The 22,356-nt window shown below is 40.4% G+C and overlaps 1 protein-coding gene across 3 annotated transcripts; it reads right to left on the bottom strand.

The window, feature by feature from the left end:
- Positions 1–792: 792 nt before the first annotated feature.
- Positions 793–13,055, bottom strand: p4ha3 (prolyl 4-hydroxylase, alpha polypeptide III). 3 transcript variants are annotated; one of them, XM_084063734.1, is made up of 13 exons: positions 12,592–13,053; positions 11,096–11,253; positions 10,716–10,939; positions 9,374–9,523; positions 9,229–9,280; positions 8,756–8,916; positions 8,134–8,310; positions 6,228–6,292; positions 5,719–5,878; positions 5,529–5,591; positions 4,775–4,843; positions 3,998–4,094; positions 793–2,881 (listed from the first exon to the last, which is right to left on the bottom strand). In XM_084063734.1, the coding sequence occupies exons 1-13, from the start codon at positions 12,777–12,779 to the stop codon at positions 2,811–2,813; spliced, it is 1,635 nt and encodes a 544-aa protein (XP_083919860.1). In that variant the 5' UTR covers positions 12,780–13,053; the 3' UTR covers positions 793–2,810. The 3 variants fall into 3 exon arrangements, 1 of the variants encoding a protein (XP_083919860.1); XR_014601248.1 differs by lacking the exons at positions 793–2,881; positions 3,998–4,094 and having other exon boundaries at positions 8,130–8,310; positions 12,592–13,055; XR_014601249.1 differs by lacking the exons at positions 793–2,881; positions 3,998–4,094 and having other exon boundaries at positions 8,121–8,310; positions 12,592–13,055.
- Between the last annotated feature and the right edge of the window lie 9,301 nt (positions 13,056–22,356).

Genomic DNA, 22,356 nt, shown 5'->3' on the forward strand with positions numbered 1-22,356 from the left:
TGAAATACATTATAAGTGAAAGAACTTGATTCAATTATATGTATTTACATGTATTTTTAATAGGCCTGCGCCCTGTGCGTAGCGTTGTTCTAGTTGCTGATAAATAATTTGACGGCTAGGAGATAAATTCCTCCATCAGTGATGAGTTTGTTGTTCACCCCAAATGCAATTTTTGTTATGCTCTAAACTGTAAAACATCTGTAAACACTGACAAATTATTGAAACAACTGTGGATTCACGACCAAATACTATAATCATAATATTGACTAACATAACAGCCATAGAGATATTCAAGTTGTTCATTTTCTTCACCACTAGAGAGCAGCACTTTCTTACATTACTTTCACTATCATGAACCATGTGAACTTCATCAACTTCTGCAATCTTTAGTGTTAAAATAGTAAATGCCTTCATGTCTTTATCCCTCTAAAGTAGATAACTACATTAAAGCTCCATATCCATAGCTACTTTATTATAAAATAGAAATTGAAAATGCACTTAAAAAGTTGCCGTTCACTTACATAATTTGTGATATCCATCAGCCAGTTTTAATTTGCGCACATGCTAAGCCATTTGCATTAGATTAGAATATGTTTTGATATGTTAGTGGCAAAATATCTAATGTATAGAATCAAGACCCTCAGAAGCCATGTGTTGTGGTGCAACCATTCACAGAGTAACATATTGGCCTGCAAACCGTTGGAAAAAGTCCCACTTTGCTCCTGCAAAAAAAAATCTAAAAATTACAACGTTAATAAATAATGAAACTTACATAGAGGGTGTGCTCTGTAATTTTGCATTTTATTTTAGTGACAAAGAGGGAACAAATAAAAGGAACTCATTGATTTGATACATTACATCACAATCACATGAAAAATAGGCCATCAAATGTGACATGTGGGTGGTTTATGCAGTTCAAAATTACCCACAAGAGACACTTTACTCAACGTAGGTTCAGTTTACACTTTATTGCACAGATTTATTGTAAACTGTAATAAATCAAATCAAAATCCTGTTGTAAAACAATAATTGAGATGATTTAAACTCCACTTCCCATTCACCTTTATAATTTGCAAGCAGGAGACTCCTATCCATCATCCCCAAGAGGCTGTGCTGTTACTGTTAGAAGCATGCATCATTCCTCCACTCTATGGGCAACAACTTTTCATCATAGAGTTTATACATGTGGGTTTGTAATTGGTCGTGCCTGTGTGTGGTTGCTGTCAGTGTCCCTGTCTGACGTGTGTGTGTGTGTGCGTGTGTGTGTGTGTGTGTGTGTGTGTGTGTGTGTGTGTGTGTGTGTGTGTGTGTGTGTGTGTGTGTGTGTGTGTGTGTGTGTGTGTGTGTGTGTGTGTGTGTGTGTGTGTGTGTGTGTGTGTGTGTGTGTGTGTGTGTGTGTGTGTGTCGCGCACGTGGTATACTGGAGGGGAAATGTAGGTGAGCAGATTCGTATTCCTTCCTCCCCCTTCCCTGTCTCTCAACACTTCTTGTTTCTCAAATAGCAGACTTTCAAGGAGCAGACCACTAAAAGAATCCTCCTCACAAAGAGGCCACATGGAGCCTTGGTGAAGTCCTGGTGTGCCTATGACAACCATACATCATTATTGCAATATATACAACTATACATTTTTACAATCTTACAACTATATTTTTAATTTAATTTAACCACTTTAAACTTGGTTCCCTGTTTTGGAAAAAAAAAGTGGAAAATAGCAGACACAATGCAATGCGTTGTGAGCTTGTAGATCTGCTATTTTCGCTCTGAAACAATAGATTTTGACTTGCCCTTTAGTGTGCCTTTTGGTCAACAAAAAAGTTTGAAAACCCCCGCATTACAGTCCACCTTCCAGCTCACCCTCTGCTCAAAAACAAACAGTAAACATGAACTTTCTTTTCAGATGAGCTCTCTGACCTACTTATAGGCACTAATATCTGACTGACTGGTATGCAGACAGAGTGAGTGTTCAGACATGAACATTAGAGCAGATGGCTTCCCAGTGATTTGATTTACAGAACATGATTAATGGTGCTTGGCCTCCACAGCCGAAAGAATAAGAATACGCGGAATTGGCTCAACAATTCCACAATTCCACAAGCCACAAGACGGCGAGTCACGTGAAAACAAGTTAAAACCGTCTTTCATGACTAATAATGACCACATCTTTTCCTGTGGTCAACACTCACAATGATGGTTCCCTTTGACTCATAGCACACAGCAAAATCCGGAGTGATCATTTAACTCTTGAGGGCGTGCTGGTCTCGTTCTACATTCCTTAGCTCTGATCTAACTGATTAGATAAGAAGGGTTCTGAAACGATATCCCTGATTAGAATCATCAGGGTGGCAATTTGCATGTTGTAACTTGCAAATTCTTTGCATATGTTTTTGAAGGCTGTATAGTTCAGGAAAAACACACTTTTGGTGTCGAGGCAAACAGCATTACACAGTTAACTGAAACCAGCCCAGTGTGTGAGGGTAGAGGCCTCTCTCCATCTGCAGGGAGCGGGCAGTGGGAGCAAGAGCTGAGAGACCAGCTGCCAAAAACCTTATTACCCTTCTACCCCACCTTCCCAAAACCAACGCAGCCTTGTGCTGTTCCTGCCCCTCCAGCAGTGTCCGCTCTATGCTCCTTGCTTCTTGGAGCCTGCAGCCTGGAGCTCCAATCACACGTGTAGGCTGTTCCTTTACAGCTCTAACCTCCCCCGTCTATTCACGCGGTGAATAGACGCTCCCTCCTCTCTGCCTGCAAGCGTGCCCCTAGGAGGCTGGGTCTTGTTCTCCAAGCAGTCCAACATACTGCTCCACCCCCCTCACTCTTCAGGATCACGGCTACAGCGACGCAGGAACTCTTGGCCGTGTTCATGGATCCATTTATTCGCCACTGGAACATAAATGAACTCAATCACCCAGCCATCCAAGCAGAAGAACAAGTTCTCAAGTTTTATACTCAAGTTAAAAGTAATATAAGTAAAACCATTCTTTAATCTTTAGTAATCTTAAATAATTAACTGGTCAACACACTTTCTCTTCAATTGTTGTATTGATGAATTTGCAGGAAAAAGATACAGACTATGTGCAGAACTGTTGCCCCAGAGTTCCAGGTGACCTGCCTTTCTACCCCGGGTCTCAGTAGCGGGGGGTGGGGCGGGTGCGGGGAGAGACTGGCGAGTTGAGTGAAACGAGTTGGGGCAAACGCAGTCCCCACAACATAATTTACGATTCTGTGCCTATCGGTACATAACTCGGACGGGGCTGAGTAGGCTCAAAGCGAACTTCGCAGCGCTCGGCACGCTTTAGCACGCTCAGTGGTGCCTCTCGTGGCTCAAGTTCGCTTGAGACTGCGCCCCTCCGTCGCGGTCCGGTCCAAAACTATACTTTATCGGTGAAAAAAAGTAGTTGGCGGTTGTTTGAAAAAGTAATGTCCCAAGCAGGAATCGAACCCAGACTCCAAGCAGCAGTGGGTTGGGAGTCTAGTAGTAGGTAGTAGGGGCCTACAGGGCGGGGCTACCGAGACCCGGGGTAGAAACACTGCTCGCGGGTGGCATACGTTTCTTGTTCCAGCTAATTTTCCCATAGCTTCGTTTGGTTGGCTCTGCAGCAGATTTGAACCGGAAAGACATATGACAACTTCACATGGGTTCCCAGTTCAAATCTGCTGCCGAGCCAATCAAACGAAGCAGGAAATGGTTATGTCACCTTCTGGAAACCTAGGACTACAGTTATGCACAGAGCCTATATGCAATGCAATATGTTTCCCATGTTTAATCCTGCCACTGTGACTACACACACTTCTGTGAGATCAGTTTGGTCCTGGCCACATGTATCCAGGATGAGGTGAAATGGTGTGGAGTAGAAGCCAACCAGTAGCATATGTTTAGCATCCCAGAGCAGCACTCCAAGACTGACTTGCACTATAATACAGTACAGATGTTGTCTAGCTTTCATACAATGACTCCTGTATGATAGAACAACATCGCCATCATTGTAGTACTCTTACCCCATTTGTCCCCAACCAGTACAGGACAGCCAGCATGCAGGGTGTCACCATCCCCTTGGCCATTCCTGTGGAGATTCCACCAGAAGATGGCAGCATTCTGGAATATGAGAAACAGTGGAAAGAATAACCTCAGTTATGTTGTGAAACATATCTGTGTTCCAACTTCCAAGTATAATGAAGAAACAGTAGTTTGAGAGCTTCTACAGTCACTATATGTTCTGAATTCCCAGACAGTGAAGTGAAACCCCAATAAAATGCCAAGGGTAGGCTGAACACCACAGTGGGAGCAGTAAAGTGTCACTGTGTCAACAACAATTAATTTAACAAAAACAACCTCAGCCTCAACTTTAAACAATAGCCTTAATAGTCATGTCATAAATGTTTTTATGGCTGCCACATTCATGTTATAATGTGATTTGACCTGTTGGCATTTTGACAACTGCACAGAGTTAGGGTGTGAAAACATTCTATTGAGGCATAAAAGAGAAACTTTGTAATGCCTGACGTACTATAAGTCAGTGGTTCTCGAACCTGTCCATGTAAAGGACCCCCAAATTAATACGTATTTGGCTGCAAATACAAATGTTAAAATCAAATGTTGAAAATAGCAGATCTGCAAGCTCAGAACATGTTACATTGTGAGCTTGTATTGGCTCTTTTCAAATAGCCAATGTATATACTGTAGTAGTGGTTAAAGTAGTGGTTATTGTTTGCTGGGGACCCCTGGGGGTCCCCAGATGTCACTTTGAGAACCACTACTGTAAGTAGTGCATTTACCTTCACAACCGGGATACTGAAGTCAGCATAGATGAAGGCTGTGGATCCACCAGCCTCAACAGAGCTGAGCTGTGGGTGAGGACATTGTTATATGGTTTTGGATAAACATGGTTTGCGAGTACACTGTTAACTCACATTTCTCCAACTGACCAACAGTCAGTTGAACTGATTACATCGTCCCAAACCAACTCTGTCAGGGGTAAAGGGATATAATAAGAAATGATATCAATTTACTATCATATGCCAATTTAGCAAACTGTTACTTCAAAATAAATAAACACAAAATATATAACATACATCAAGACAAAACATTTAAATTCCAACAGAGCAACAGTTCACTCATCTGCATATCTTGTTAATAATAGTAATAATTACTAATACATGAGACATCTCAAATAGAAGAGTAGGGGGAAAAATATATAATCAGGGTAAAGGGTTAGGGTTAATCAAGCAAAAACACTGTAGAACACAATCAGGGTCTGAAAATGATTTGTGTGTGTGTGTGTGTGTGTGTGTGTGTGTGTGTGTGTGTGTGTGTGTGTGTGTGTGTGTGTGTGTGTGTGTGTGTGTGTGTGTGTGTGTGTGTGTGTGTGTGTGTGTGTGTGTGTGTGTGTGTGTGTGTGTGCGTGCGTGCGTGCGTGCGTGCGTGCGTGCGTGCGCGCGCGCGAGCGAGAGAGATGAAAAGTGATGTTCTGGAACACAAACACACTCCACATACAGTACTGTATAATTGTTTCAATAATAATTCACTTACATATATCATAAAGGTTGCCACACGATTCCCAGTTTTAAGCTTGAACAGGGGGCTTGAAGCTGACTGGTTGCATGTTGAATGGAATCAGAAGTAATTTGAAAGTTAGAAATATGCAGAGGATCACAGACTTTAACTTACAGCATAACCATAATGTCACTTTTTATACCTGTAAAATTTGCTTTGAACTTACCGTTGCATGGTCAAAATGGGGTTCATAGTGTCCACCAATTCCATAATTCACTACTTGAAGGTACTCCCCATATGGAGGATGAGCATTCAAACCTGTGAGCTTGGAAATCCGTTGGTCTAGCTGCCCAACAATGGGATGCACTGTGTCCTTGAGCCATGCACTGTAAAATATTTAATATTTAGTCATATTGTTACTGATCAACAAACATTTTACTTTGTTCATTTCACTTCTTTCATCTTCTATTGTTATGTTTTATTGGTTTATTGCATGTGTTGGGAAATTCTTCTGTTAAGCGCTTTGTGACTGTGCTCTACATATAAAAAAGTTTATTATCATTATTTAGATTTTGTATGCAATAAAAAATGGGCTATGTTATAAAAGCATATGTATATATGAAATCAGAAGCACGTTTCATACGATCTCAGGAGAAACTCCAAATTACGTAAGACAGTAGTGGAAGAATACACAAGTAAAGATTACTGATAAGAAACAGTATGTTCACATTGTACCTCTTGCTGATGCGATATCCTGCTGTTGCTTGCTTTTCTCCAGATGCCACCACAGATCTTTGCAACTGGTCAATAAAGATAGAAAACAGCCTTATACTTTCACCACTGATACAGCAACAAAGCTTTGCGCTCCATCTACACGCTTTGTCAAAACACGATTAAAGGCATGTGAGCGTGCCCAAACTGAAAACAGATATACAATTGTAGGTAGGTAAGAATGTGAAAGAAAAAAAACCTGGCAAGAACACACACAAGCTGTCATGATGGAAGTTGTGTTGATGGATTGGCTTTATCTGCCTGGCTTTTGATCATACCCAGACTCTCAAGAGGAAGCTTGATGTAAAATTATTTCACCACCTATAATGTTGTTACAAACTGTATTGCACAATATGTGTAGATGACAATAAACACCTTGAACCTTGAGGGTCTAGTTTGTATAACTTTTTTCAAATGTATCTAATAGTTGAATTAATTGACATAAAATTGTGTGCAATTCTCTGGCATTGTGGGTAGCTATATTATTATAGAACCACTCACTTCATAACATGGCTAATATAAAACATCAGTCTTCAATGACTTGCTAATTTCACGAAAGGATAACTCTCAGCCTTCTAGAACGTTAAGTGTATCTCAAAATCCAAGTCTAAAAGTCCAGATGTTCAGGATTGAGTCTATCACTCTTAATCAAACCACCAAAAGTTGTTTTCTTTTTTTTGTTTTTTCAACTGAGAAACGTTAAGAATAAAGCTTTACTTTTAGCTTTATACTTTCAGACTTAAACACTGAAATCCTGGAATTAAACAAAAGCAAAATGAATGTCATGCTGATGACACTGTTGACTTCTTCCTGCTCCAACTGACTAATCCACTGCGCCTGTTTTTAATCAACCCACAAGATGACATAATGACGGAATAAGTACAGGGCTTTCCAGCTGAGCAGGGGATGGAACTGGCCTGAAGAGTGCCAAAACCTCACAGCAGCTATAGGATATCATTTGCGTTTAATACCAGATATTTCCAAAATAACTGAGTCAGCATATATTTCTCTTATGACAATATACTGCATGCAGTAAACCTTCCAATAGCTACTGTAGTGATATGTTATAATATTGGGATAAACGTTTACCAGTGGAGCCCACGGTAATTTGCACAGTCTGAGGGACTTGGACAAGTCTTCATAGTAATGTATCCCATATTTCTTTAAGCCCCGCAAAATTGCAGAAATGTCTAATCCATTCAGCAATGTTCTACTTTCCTTTGAATGCCATCACAAAATAAAGGCACTCCCAAGTCCCAACACTGTGCTTGTGCTTGCTTGTGCGAGACTGATGGTGCTTTAACTGTTTGTCCCTGTAGGTAACCTGATACACAAGAACAGATAAGGCATCTTTAGTACTGAGGCCTTTGCATTAAAACCTATTAGAGATTCCACCAATTATATTGGTAAACTGGTCATTAATTTGCTTACACAGAAGCTGCTTATAACCAATGTAAGCAAAGTTGTACTGTAACTCAGATGAAAACCTAACATCTTAGCACAGGTCCAAAAGCTTTAACCGTGAGAAAGAAAAATAAAGTTTGATGGGAAACTTCCTAAAATAACTGTAATCCCTATAGAGCCCATACTAATACTGTGGATACCACTCTCCCCAGCAGTCTTAATATCAATCAATCAAACAAACAAACACAATGGAACAGCCAGACTACCGTAGGTGGCGTATTTTACAAATATCTACAAGGACATGGACTCAAGTTTAATAATAGATTAAAAATTAAATCTTATATGGGTCAATTGTACCCATGTATCTGTATTGATATTGCTGGTATAAAAGATTATGAGGTAATTAAGCCTAAATTGATCAATGTTCTTGTGTGAATGAGAATGAGAGCTCACTGTGCATACATACACCTGGCTGAGACAACAGCTTGATCTTCTCTGCCTCAGAGTCTGTGATGAAGTTGTGGTACAGGACCACATATGGCTGTGTGCTCAGCACTTCACGTCTTATTGGCTGCAGCAGCAGTCCAGGGTTTCCATTGGTGAAATAGTCACAGAACAGTCTGGGGTTTTTATAATGCTTTGGCTGTAGAAGAATGAAGAAAGTATATTTGAAGATTATTTCCAGTTGTGAACCAGGAAAGTAGCTTTTTTGCTTTTCTCCTTTATACAGTATATTAAACAAAAAAACCTTATATGGAATACTAATCATTTCCAAATGCACACAAAGCAAGATATTCTCACAGCCACAAGGTTGAGTAGTGAGTGCTATTACTATGAATTCATGTAGAAAATGAATTCCTGCAGAGACAGATGTGCCTTATTTGGAAAACATGAAAGATGTTAGTGCCATTTCAGTTTGAGGCTGCAGTCAGATCTCTACATTCTATTGCCACGTGCAAAAAGCATCGCACAACATTGACAGAATATGTCCAATACAAACTACTAGTAAACTGGCATCTTGACTTATCCTGATTACTTCAGGGTATACCCTCTCTCTATAATTCAAGAAACGATTAAGTGATGGATACCTGAGTGCCTTGGGTCTGACAGAGTCTCTCGTAGGTATTCCTTGTTCTTAGATAGGTGGTGTTGGGTCTCCTCAGTCCATCAACATTGATAGGTAAGGGTGGACTAATGAGCAACTTCTCATATTTCTCAACATTCTGCAAAACTCTCCCATTCATTGGATCTGAGACGAAATAAATAACACAAACCGTATCCAGACAGTTTCTGCGTTATCAGAGTTAAGAGAGGCAAGTGTCCACCTGCCGAAATACATTCAAATGTGCAGTGCACATGCTTTTCAAGCATTTATTATGATAATCATGCATGATTCTTGGAATGCATATGGAAAAGCGTAAATGCACTGTTTGTTAGGAATTTACAGTTACAAAGCAACAAAGAAATTAACTCATGCTGTTGCTTGATGCAAATGATGTTAGTTTAGACTTGTTGGATTTAGTCAAATGAGTGCCCTGTGTTTTATGTGGGAAATAATTACCATGATGGAGTAACTCCTGGGAAAGGCTGAGAGCATAGGAAACATTTCCCGTCTGAAACAACAGTGACTAAGTTTAGTATTTACGTAATGCATTGCAACGGGCTGACTGGCTTAGATCTGGTGTGAGTGAGCCTTTCAAATCCACCTTGAAGTGAGAGAAAGCCAAGTGGTCCAAAGCATCCTCTAACGTCCCTTCATTTTCTGGGCTCCAGTCCCCTCCTGTTCCTCTGAACAAACGCACTGACTCCTCCAACCACTGAACAGAGTGGTAGTAATCTTCCTGCTCATAGGCAACCTGCAAATAGCCACGCTCCATTATTCCAACATGTCATTATGTAGGCTACACTAAAGCAGAGCAATACTGTACATTTGTCCTGTGAAACACCCAACACAAATAGCAGGACAGTGAGTATTAACTTATTCAAAGGCTAATCATCAATATGGCTGATGCTTACCTCAAACAATCTATTCCATAAACTGTTTTGAATTTTGCAAAGAAACATTGACTAGTAAGCACAGCAGCTTAAAAAACCTGTCTATCTTTATAGGCATATAAAAGCAGTTGCAGCAAGCTGTTACTACATGCCAATCTGACAACACCCTAAAGTAACTAAGCATCCTGTTTAAAGATAGTCTGAGATTATCTCAGCCCCAGCTACCTCTATTGTCTCTAGATTCCTGTTGACTTTTGCAGAGTGAGATAATGTATTTTCCATACAAGGGGATCTCCCTCCCACACAGTGCCCTTCCCTACTACACAAGCACTCAAAAAAAGAAAGAGAAGAAAAAGGAATTCCTTCTGGGGAAACTTATAGGATAGGGTGACTTTTTCATATTAGCATGATAGATGAATGTGTCTAGTATAAGAAAAGTTCCAAGACATACATACAATTCACCAATCCCCTCTCTGTCTGGAATCCTGCCACAGAATGACTGACAGGCACTGAACTAATTTGTTTTACACTCCTCGGGTATCATATTAAATAATCAGTGAAACTAATTCACACAGCACCATCTGCCAAATGTCCTCACACATCTCACAGAGACACGAAGCGTTGGGCTGATTTTTGTTTTCCAGTTCAGGTTAAAAACTACAGCAGATTAAAAACATGTCAGGCTAGAATGCAACTAATCAAATTAATAATGTTTTTGATTTACCTAGAGCCATGTGTGTGCTGTGTGCCAATGTGCAAGCATAGACAGACAGTAGTCAACAGTATTGTCAATGCACATTGGCACCTACTGTATATCTAACACCAGAGACAGACATAGAGACAGAGAGACAGAGAGATAGAGAGATAGAGAGATATAGATATATGAGGACAAACATTGGGGAAACAAGGAGGGGGTGGTGTTCAGTAAAATGAATACCAGACAGACAGACAGACAGACAGACAGACAGACAGACAGACAGACATTGGGGAAACAAGGAGGGGGGTGGTGTTCAGTAAAATGAATACATGACACAAAAACTAGGAATGGTGTACCTTTCCAACCAGGAAGCAGTCATCACCAGATAGAGGAATAGATACTGTAGGCATGTAGATATCAATAGGCCTGCCGTTAGTAACTCGTTGGAAACGACCTTGTACGAGGCTCCCCACTTGAAGAGCATACACATCCTGGAGCCTCATCAGCCCCATAGCGGCCCCCTGAAGGTCCTCCAGTTTTGGAAGGCGTCCCTCCTCCTCCACGTAACTGGACCTGAGAGCTAAACAGCAGAAGGGCCAAAGGGTGTTTGGGGGTTGGGTGATGGGTGGTGACATGAGAGAACACATGGGGAGAGAGGGGAATGATGGATCGGTTGATGGAGGTGTTGTCAGATATGAGCACCAGATGTGTCTTTAAAGAAGGCAGTGTAAGCAACCTTGTGTATTCTCCTGGGCTTCGTTGCTGTGGACCACATTCATCCACTCAGACTGGAGCCTCTTGATCAGGGTGAACGCTACCAGTGGGTTTGCCATGGTGGTTGATGGTTCATCATCGTAAACACGCTGGTGAAGATCAGACACCTTTGCATAGAACCTGCAGAAGACAGCATAACCAGAAGGGAACTGGAATGGTTTAAAATGCCTTATTTCCAATGATCACTACAATCTCCTACCCTAACATCATGGTCAACATCATGGTCATCTCCCCCTTAGTGAAAGTACTGATATTTTTGTCTCCGCCAGGCCGAAGGCATCCGCCAGGCCGAAGGCATGTCGAGAGAGTATGTTTTACCCCCCGTCCGTCCGTCCGTGTGTGTGTGTGTGTGTGTCCGTCCGTGTGTATGTCCGTCCGTCCGTGTGTCCGTCTGTGAACAGCTAATCTCCGACATCGTTGGCCCGCTCGCTCCGAAACTGTGCATGGATGCCAATTCAGAACCTCTGAATTGGCCTCCCCATTTTTCAAATAGCCCTGTTATAGCGCCACCAGGAGGCCGATTTGTGCAAAATCCATTTACTCCTACAGATTTTATCCAAACGTCATGAAAATCGGTACACATTATCTCTATAGTCATGTGATCAACACGGATCTGTCCGTTTTTCCATATTCCATCCTCATTGGCTAAGGTTGGCTTCCAAAGTTTGCAGGATTGGTCCGTTTTGAACAAAATGCCTCAAATCATGAATGCAGCTTGCGATTTCTGTGAAATTTCACACGCACATTCCAACTAGGCAGAGGAAGAAATGGCACCCTTTTCACATTGGCCTGTTATAGCGCCACCAGCAGGTCTAATCTTAGCAAAACACATTTTTGGAACAAACACCTCAAATCATGAATGCAGTGTCTGATTGCCATGAAAAGCCTAAGAAGAAATGACACCCCTTTCACATTGGCCTATTATAGCGCCACCAGGAGGCCACAATAACCTACCTGACCTGGCGGAGACCTGTGCTCCGAGGAGCACTTTTTCTAGTTTTTATTATCACCTAGAGCTTTCAACTAGACCACCTCCACTAAAACTTTCATATGCACCAACATAAAACTAACAAACTGGGATCAAATGGAAATACATTTCTCATCCTGAGATAAATTGAACAATTTTACATGATTAAATTGGACCCCTCGCTCCCTTGTTTCGACTCAATTAAGATGCACACGCACACTACCACCCCCATCACCAGTTCCACTCACTCATGCACGGCGCGCACGCACGCAGCTCTCTCTCTCTCTCTCTCTCTCTCTCTCTCTCTCTCTCTCTCTCTCTCTCTCTCTCTCTCTCTCTCTCTCTCTCTCTCTCTCTCTCTCTCTCTCTCTCTCTCTCTCTCTCTCTCTCTCTCTCTCTCTCTCTCTCTCTCTCTCTCTCACACACACACACACACGCAAAACTCAAGCAACATTTTGCACAACACAAGCATAAATAATGCTGTTACTCACTTTCTTACGTCCTCCAGTCTCTCTAACTCGTGGTTGATGTAAGTTCCTAAATAACTGATCAATTTTCGTTCAACATCAATAGCCTGTTTAACATTCAGCAGCGACGTATACATTTCACCAAAGGATCTGGGAATCACCGTCAAATTCAGAAGACCCCAAATAAAATAAACATATTTAAAATAATCCATCTTGCAAAAATATTCCGGGATATCCTACTCTGCCAGCCAGTTTGAACTGAAGTGATTTCCAAAGTTTGGTCACATAATTGCGTCCCTAATTCTATCTCTGTCCTACTGTCCTGTTTTGGAGACTAGAGCTCATCAGCTGCGCTGCGTCCCGCCGTCTTGTGGAAATCAAATGCGCCTCTGTCTGTCCAGAGCTCAGAGGATCAGCTTTCACTGTCCGTCCGGGGGGTCGACACTCTGGTCCAAAGCGTTAGTGAGTTCTCTCTAACGCTCTGCCAGACGCCCTGCTCTGCTCATAGACAGAACATTCCACTACCGTGCGAGGTCTCCAACTTTAGTAAAAAATAAACAAAACCGTTTTGCTATTCACCAAAACAAAGTCAGTTTTGTGTTGTTGAAAGTCTATTCTCCAGGGTGGGAAGCCTATCAGGACCCCACTTTCTCTGTATAATACACTTTTTGGTAGAAAATAAAATATGTCCGCCAGATGGAAAATATTGTATTTGCTCCACTGCGCCCTCTACAGATCTGATCAATATAAATTACCATTGGCCAGATCTGTAGAGGGCGCAGTGGAATAAATACAATAATTTCCATCTGACCAGCTAGTCAACTTGTACAGTATCCTAGTTGCCTATGCAGAAATGTAGATTTGGTGGAGTTGTAGGCTATTTCCCTACATTTCTCTATAATTCTACACCTCTAATGACAAGGCCAAATAGCTACTGCTTATATTTTTGACCATCTGTATGTTCCTCAAAAACAAATATTTCTTATTAATTGGGCTACTGGGCATACATGAGGATGAGGAACGATCGGAGTTTGGGATTATAGTGACATCTAACGGCGAAATCTGTACTGTAACCACCACCAATGATCATTACTTTGGATGATAACCAGTGACAGTAACAAAGTATATTAGGCTACTTGAGTACTGTAGGCCTACTACTACTACTACATTTTTTGAGTATCTATACTTTATTTGAGTATTTTCTGGAACTTGGATGCTTCAATGCTGAGTAACCAAAAAGAAACACATTTACTTGTACATAACATAACATAATAATAAAATAAAGTAAAATAAAGCCCACTGACAAAATGAATCTAGAACATATTTACTAGCTCTGGTCCAGGACATTAGTTCTATAGAGAACTAATGCCCTGGAACAGAGCTATGTGTTTACATGCTTCTCATCAAGATGCATTGAAACATGATGTAATTATGTTGTAGGGTGTCAAAACCTTAGCTGGCAAATTGTTTTTATTGATGGTCTTGGCATAGATTCAGGTCAAAGAGAGGTTCTCAATTACATTTCTTGATTATCAGCCTTTTCTATCGCACGTTGATAATCTTGCACTTGAGCCCCCAACAGAACCTGAATGAGTCTGTAACGGTTAACCTGCATATATGGCAGTAGCCAATCTGTTGTGTGATAAACCCTGGGTGTGTACCTCCTTGGTGTGTCAACTCACTGACATGTACAACTGCTTTCAATGAACATACCTGTGATTAACTCAATGTAGCATTAATATACCATGGACTGTTTTCTATATACATGTTATTGGAGATTTTATGTTGTGTATTTGTTTTGTTGTCTGTTGTTGTTTTCTTTTATATGTTTCGTCTGTTTTGTTGTTGTTTTGTTTTGCTGTTTATATCTTATTCAATTCATCTTTTTTTCTTACTTGAGATTTGTCTATCCTGTTACTTAATCATTTTGACCTTTTTGAGGTACTCTGTTTTCTTGCTTCAATACTTACTGTATTACCTGTGAGTATGTAAAAAAACAAAAATTAATAAACATAACAAAAACATTTCTTGATTATAACAGAAATGCTCCTATGACGTTGCATTGCCTGGAAGTTCTGTCAGATTTGGCATTGAAGCAATCCTAAAAAGAAAATAAAAAGTTGATGTTGGAAAATAACCTTAGACATTTTCTTTTCTATAAGAAAAACACATCTTCCCATACAATTTGCATTGTTGCATGTCTTCAAATGAATAGAAAAACAGAAAAATACCCAACTTTACATAAAGGGTGGAATAAATAACAATTTACATTATACTGTATGATACTATTTGACATTATCAATCTGAGAATGTCCTCCTCGATGTTAGGATGAGGTTTTCAATGGTCTCAGAGTTATATTCCTTTTGTCATGCCACTGTCAAAAGGCATCATATGGCCAATTAGTGTCAATATGTAGACTACTTAGACTTGTATTACCTTAACCAAGGAGGTTATGTAAGGATGCCTGTGTGAGCCTGTTGTCTGTCTGTGACCCACATAAGTATCTTGAAAAGTAATGCCCAGATTTCCATGAAATTTGCTGTAAACATTAATGCTCACCACCTATTGATTTTGGTGACCTCATGACCTTTCATCTTGCGCCACCATCAGGACAACATCAGGACAACCTTTATAATGAGCAGAGCAATAATGAGCAAATTGGTAATTAGGCCTTGGTGGAGATATCATTTGAATGCTATGTTGCTACATAATGCTTTTATAATTGTGGGATCGCTAAAGCGATCACACTAATGTTATTGCCACTCTTTATTATATACTATACCATATATATTCCGGAACAGTACTTTCTAGTAACTATACTTGTTATTTATTTAAAAAATGGCCCTGTTGTTGGACTGAAAGTATCGTGCTTTATCATGTACAATCCAAATATTAATATTTTATATTCTAGACTGTATATGTTTGCTCTAAAATTAAACAGAAGTCAGATATGATATTACCATGATGATTCCCAAATATCCTCTGTGCAGACACAGCATACTGTATGTAAACAAATCCTGTCAACATGGAATATACATCTTTACACAAATGCACTTGCCATGTTTCAGTAACTGAGAGTAGAAAAACTGAAAATTGTTATAAAACGGTTTGGAGAGAGATCCCTACACCAATTAGTTTTTGTGTGTGAAGGAGAAAGAGTTACTGAAGAACACGTTTGGTGAGAACAGGGAGACTAGGGACATGCTGTATGGAAAATATTATGTCAGCAACTTATATTTTCTATAGAAATAGTTGGCACCAGTCTAGGACTTGACCTGTTATTGGGGCCCAAGAATCAAGAGTCTATAAGGTCAGTATGCTATAGAAATCTGTAGTGTGTGATGGGTGTAAAAATAAGACTTTTAGATGTATCGAAAGTTAAACTCTCAGACAAGACTGAAAAATAACATTTAAAAGTCCAACTATGTCCTGTGAAAGTTGGGTGATTTGTTAACACATAGATTCCCAGATCAGGATTTGTGGTCTTAAAAAAGAGCACCCAGGGCCTCTGGCTAAAAGGAAAGGACGTCTGTAGTATGGAGACCGATCTTATGACCTACACTGTCAATACAATGGCATAGTGACAATTCCTGGTGTAATTATTTTGCATACTCTTGTAACGAGAATGTGATACCATTTCTAAACTGCTGGACTGGCATTTGCAAGAAAGTAGTCAAGCCTTTTGGTACAAATCATTTTCTAAACTAGTCAGGGAGATAATGGACAATAGTATTGTAGTTTCTAAACTGCTGAGATGATTAATTCAAACCATGAGTGTGGGTCATTGCTGTTGGAACAATGCAGTTTCTCTTTCAGACCAAGTCAGCAAGTCCGTTATTCTATTACTGGGATTCATAATTTGTCTATGGGATATTGTAGGCACAGCTAGTATGTATTGTTATTGTCTTCGTCAGGCCGAAGGCATGGCCGAGACTATGTTTTCGCCCCTGTCCGCCCGTCTGTGCGTGTGTCTGTCCGTCCGTGAACAGCTAATCTCGGCACTGTTGGCACGATCAACTAGAAACTGCACGTAGACTCCCGACAGAGCAGAACCTCTGCCCCAAATGTTTTTATATTACTCCAACAGAGTTTGTCCAAACATCACGCAATCGGTATACACATTATCTCTGTAGTCATGTGATCAAGACGGATCTGTCCGATTGTCAGATTGGCTTTCATATTTTGCAGGAGTGGTTCAACAAAATTCCTCAAATCATGAACACAGCGCCCGATTGCCGTGATACAATACAATAAGCTACCTGGCTCTGAGGAGCAAATGTTTCTAGTTGTAGGGTGATTTAAGTGTAAAGCTACAGTAAGTACCAGTACAGGCCAGTACATAGCAGGGGTTGGTTCTGTCAACTGCCAATATGTAGCCTATTGTTAAGTCTTGTGTTGTGGTGGTGATGAAGGCCTAATTAGTGTGGTTGCCCGAATACCAGACTATAGTATATACTTTATTCTTTCTAGATAAACTTTTTTCATATTCGCTACTCCTCCCACAGTTTATTTTTCCTAATTTCGTGCCATATGTCATAATGACCGGCTTCACTGGGAATAGACTGCTTGTACCTTGCTAAGAGATTGGTTGCATAGTTTTATTGTCTCCGCCAGGCCGAAAGGCATGGCGAGAGAGTATGTTTTACCCTCCGTCCGTCCGTCCGTCCGTGTGTGTGTGTGTGTGTGTGTCCTGTCTGTGTGTTAACAGCTAATCTCCGGCACCGTTGGCCCGGTCGCTGCGAAACTGTGCACACCCACTCCCTGGATGCCAATTCAGAACCTCTGCCCCACATTTTTCACATGGGCCTGTTATAGCGCCACCAGGAGGCCGATTTGTGCAAAACCCATTTTTTCTCATTACACCTACAGCTTTTAACCAAACGTCATGCAAATCGGTACACAGTGTCTCTATAGCCTAGTCATGTGATCAACCCGGATCTGTCTGATTTCCCATACTGCATCCTCATTGGCTAAGGTTGGCTTCCAAAGTTTGCAGGATTGGTCCGTTTTGAACAAACTGCCTCCAATCATGAACGCAGCTTGCCATTTCCATAAAATTGCACACGCACATTCCCACTAGGCCGAGGAAGAAATGCCACTTGAACATTTTCAAATCAGCCTCATGGTGGCGCTATAACTGGCCGATTTGCATTTTTAACTATAACTGCACCGATCTGCGTGAAACTTTGCACGCACACTCCCTAGAGGCCAAGGAAAAACATTGGACTGCATTTTTCACATCTGCTTTTTACAGCGCCACCAGGAGGCCGATTTATGTAAAATACATTTTTGGAGATTATTCCTTCAGATTATGTCCAAAAAACACGCAAATTGGTACACTGCATCTCCATAGTCATGTGATTCTGATGGATCTGTCCGATATTTCATATTCCATCCTATTTGGCTTACAGTGGCTTCCAAAGTTTGCAGGATTGGTCAGTTTTAAACAAAATGCCTCAAAACATGAATGCAGTGTGCAATTTCCGTGAAAGTTTGCATGCAGATTCCCACTAGGCCGAGGAAGAAATGCCCCCCTTTTCACATTCACATTGGCCTTTATAGCGCCACCAGCAGGTCTAATTTAGCAAAACACATTTTTGGAACAAAATGCCTCAAATCATGAATGCAGTGTCATCCCATTGAAAGGCCTAAGAAGAAATGCCACCCTTTTCACATTGGCCTATTATAGCGCCACCAGGAGGCCACAATAACCTACCTGACCTGGCGGAGACCTGTGCTCCGAGGAGCACTTTTTCTAGTTTATATTGATTTATTAGTGCATTACATTTCCCCATCCACTTTAATGGAAAAGTGAAAAAACTCAAATTCAAGTATTTTTTTCTCAGAAAGAGCTAGAGTTACCAGATTTGGAGGGGAGGTTCATAGTTTATTGCCAAATTATTGATTGGATAGATTTCTTTATATTGATTTATTAGTGCATTAAATTTCCCCATCCAGTTTAATGGGAATTGCAAAAACTCCCATGGTTAATAGTTTATTGCAAAATGATTTAAAAAAGAATCACACCAGTCAGCCACATGGTGGCGCTATAACGGCCCACTTTACGTTTTGGCCTTTAACTCTTGAACCGTAGGTCATAAAATAAAAATATATTTTCCCTAGATTCCTTGGTTCATGACGCAACTCCCCATATAGACCACGCCCATTTGCGTCAGGATAGATTTTCCGCCATTTTGAATTTTCTGCAAAACACACTTTTAGCTCCTCCTCCCACATATTTTGTCCAAATTTCACAAAAATCGGTACACATGATCTCTGGGCCCATGCGGTAAACATATCCAAACGGCATTTTGATAGTCAGATTTATTTAGTGGGAGGGGCCTATTTCCTAAAATCAAAACGGCACGTATCGCGAAGGCAGGATCCGATCGGCACCCGATTCGAATGGCACGTCGCGCGGCCTCCGACGGTATTCCTCCCGGCGTATCCCTCGAGTCCCGGCGGCCGAGACTCGCGACCGGCGTCGGCGCAACCACACTTTGCAATTGCCCTGAATTGCGATGCGTCTAGTTCAATAATACATCTGTAATGGTGGCTGCGCCCTACTTAACACTCATTCAGTGCCAAAAATATTTCTGGCTATATCACCCCTGTGCCAGAGCCAAAAATACATTGTAAAAAAAAAGTGCTTAGGAAGCGAGATACAGCTTTTTTCAGTAAGATGTTAAACAAGAAGTGAATGGAGCAGCAAATCTTCAAACCATGATATCTTGGGTTCTGAACATTAAAAAAAAAAAAAATGTTTTTGAATTTTTTATCATTTTTTTATTCATGACGTCTCAGACGTCATTGGCACTCTGGGCTTATGAAAAACGTGACGTCTCAGACGTCATAGGCACTAAATGAGTTAATGTGTAAAATGTTCTGTAGATCAATTTACACTCTCCAACTCTGTGTTTGTTGGGATGTATATACAGTATTTGGGGGAGGGGACATATTTTATTTACATATTTGTGTGATATATATAAAAATACCGGTATATAAAACATTATACAAAGATGTTTTACAACAGACTACTGTACATATTGTATAATGTAACGTGCAAAAAGTCTCTTGATAAGGCATTCATACTACTTCCATTCATTGTAGTATTAGCACATCAGTGTTCATACAGTATGATGGTGTGTGTGTCATTTGAAAACAAAATACCATTTATATAACATTGTTTTGAATATGTGTGTGTTTTTGGATTTGTGTGTGTGTAGTGTTAAAAGAATATGAGCTATGCTTTCAGAGAAACAATTGAGAAGCTATTTCTGTTGCACTCAGGTTGACAAATCTAAAAGAAACATGTGAATGCTGACAACGTCAATGTAAAATGTAAATTTGTCACCCAAATGCACAACAATATAATTATAAAAGCATGATAGTAGTCTTGGGAAGCTGGCTAGTCTTATACAGTAAATGCAAATGGTAAATAAATACCATGAAAGACATTTACAACACATCAGTATATATTATTACATGTTTTTATATTTTATTAATTTGATGAGATGAATTGAAGTCTGTTTTTGAAACAATGATGAAACTTTAAATAGAACGTTACTAGAGTTGTTCTTGCATGCAATTCAATGGAGGATGCATTGTGACATATCCCCAGTGTAGAGTTAGAGAACATGTCCCCTGTCCCCTGCTTAGTAATTAACAGACTAGCTGATTATTAACATCAATCTCCTGAGTCTACCCTAATTGTGCAATCTCCCTTTGTTTGGCAAACAAGTTGACTCTGTTGAGAGCAGCTCCAAGGGGCCCGCCTGGTCTTTACGCAAGTCATACGTCAGTATTTAGGACTGCTAAGGCTAAGGGCACACCAAACACTGGGCCAAAAACAAAGTTGGCATTTTCGATTCCCAGCGGATGCTACATCATCAAAGAATTAGTGTATATGCAGGCTATCAAACAGAGTAAACTCTAGTAAACCTTTAGTGACATACCCAAAGTCCCACAAATCTAACAAATGTTTGTAGCTGATGTAAATCAAGCATCTTTCTTCTGAAATCCAGGAAGCAAAAGGAATGCTTGGGTTCACATTTTGTATGTATACAAAAGTACCTAGGGGTGTGCCGATATATCGTCCCACGATATATCGCGATACGTTTTCGTGACGATATGTATCGTTTTGGGGGGAAAAAATATCATTTTGAATTATTATTTTTTTTCCCAATCATTATAATCAGGCATGCAAACAGCCCCGAGGTGAAAAGGGTGACAACATGTTGGGTGTTTTTCGGGTCAGGTGTCACACTATTGCCCTATTTGGATTGAAAACGGCTATTGTAGCTGAAAAGCTCCAAGTTTGCATATCTGAATAATGCAAAAACAGAATTATTTGTTTGCATTTACTTTTTTCCTCCCCCATATATTTTCACATAATAAAAAAAGTGCGTATCGTATCGTATCGATATCGTATCGAAGTTGTGAGCCAAATATCGTATCGTATCGTTTGGTGAAATTAGTGTATCGGCACACCCCAGCATCTGCTACATGGCATTGCATTCCTGTAAATCCACATTGTCATCATTCATGTCATTCTTGAAACCTTTTTTTTTTACCCAATTTTATTTTTCAATTGTGCAAATTTTGTTTTACTTCGAGATTTTTTTCTTCAGGCATCCATAGAAAATGTGAAGAGTTTTAGAAAGCACAATCATGATTCACAATCATGATTCAACCCATAAACATTTGGAATGTTAAAGCTGCACTGTGCAACTTTCCTGTTCTACTCTGGATTTGAACACAGGTCTCGTGCGCATGTGCAGACATTTTTACCACTGAGCTAATGCCTGCCTGCTTGCTCTGGGGAGAAATTGAATTTTGACCTACATGTCTAAATTTGTGTCAAACCAGAAACAGGATCATGTCAAAGGTTGAGACTCGAGACTAAATACAACCACCCCAATTGTATTAACATATTCTACTATGATATATGTTTGTAATTATTACTATTGCTGCTACAATATCTGAGGAAACCAGAAACAAATACATTTACTCTTATGTACCTATACACAATATGTGACAATAAAGACAATAAAGAAAGTTAAAATAAGCAGAGCAACCTATCGTCTGTGGAGATTGCCTTTTTCTTCAATAAAGACACCTTGAACCTTGAACATTGATGTTATGACCACACGAAGTGGGGCACAATGGAGCCACGCCATTCCCATGTGAATAGTACTGAGAGCCACATGATTCGATTATTTTTGTGGTGTCAGCACTTTGTCTGGAAAAAAACATGTTTTATGGTGTGGCTATCTGTCTATGACAGGATGTGTGTGTGTGTGTGTGTGTGTGTGTGTGTGTGTGTGTGTGTGTGTGTGTGTGTGTGTGTGTGTGTGTGTGTGTGTGTGTGTGTGTGTGTGTGTGTGTGTGTGTGTGTGTGTGTGTGTGTGTGTGTGTGTGTGTGTGTGTGTGTGCGCGTGCCTTGTTGTTGCACTGTACTATATATAGTTTATTATACTATTTGTGGTGGGGGTGACCTATATCCGGTGTGCATTGATTAGATCGATGCACAACAGGTGTGCAGACAGATCCTGCTCAGTGTCTAACTAGAAATGGTGGCTGTGTGTCAGTAATAGTCACAAAGCATTGAAGGCAATTACAGCCAAACAGTAGGCCTGTGGAATTTCAAAACCGTGTTTGACGGTTATTGTCGCATGACAATGTACTTAATTTGGTGCAACAAACAATGACATTTGTAGCATTTGCGAATGAATAATGTGCACCGATTTGCGCGAGTTTTGGACACAATCTGCAGTAGTAGGCCTATA

The sequence above is a fragment of the Gymnoscopelus microlampas genome, assembly GCF_963454915.1.
Source record: "Gymnoscopelus microlampas genome assembly, chromosome: 8".
NCBI lineage: Eukaryota > Metazoa > Chordata > Actinopteri > Myctophiformes > Myctophidae > Gymnoscopelus > Gymnoscopelus microlampas.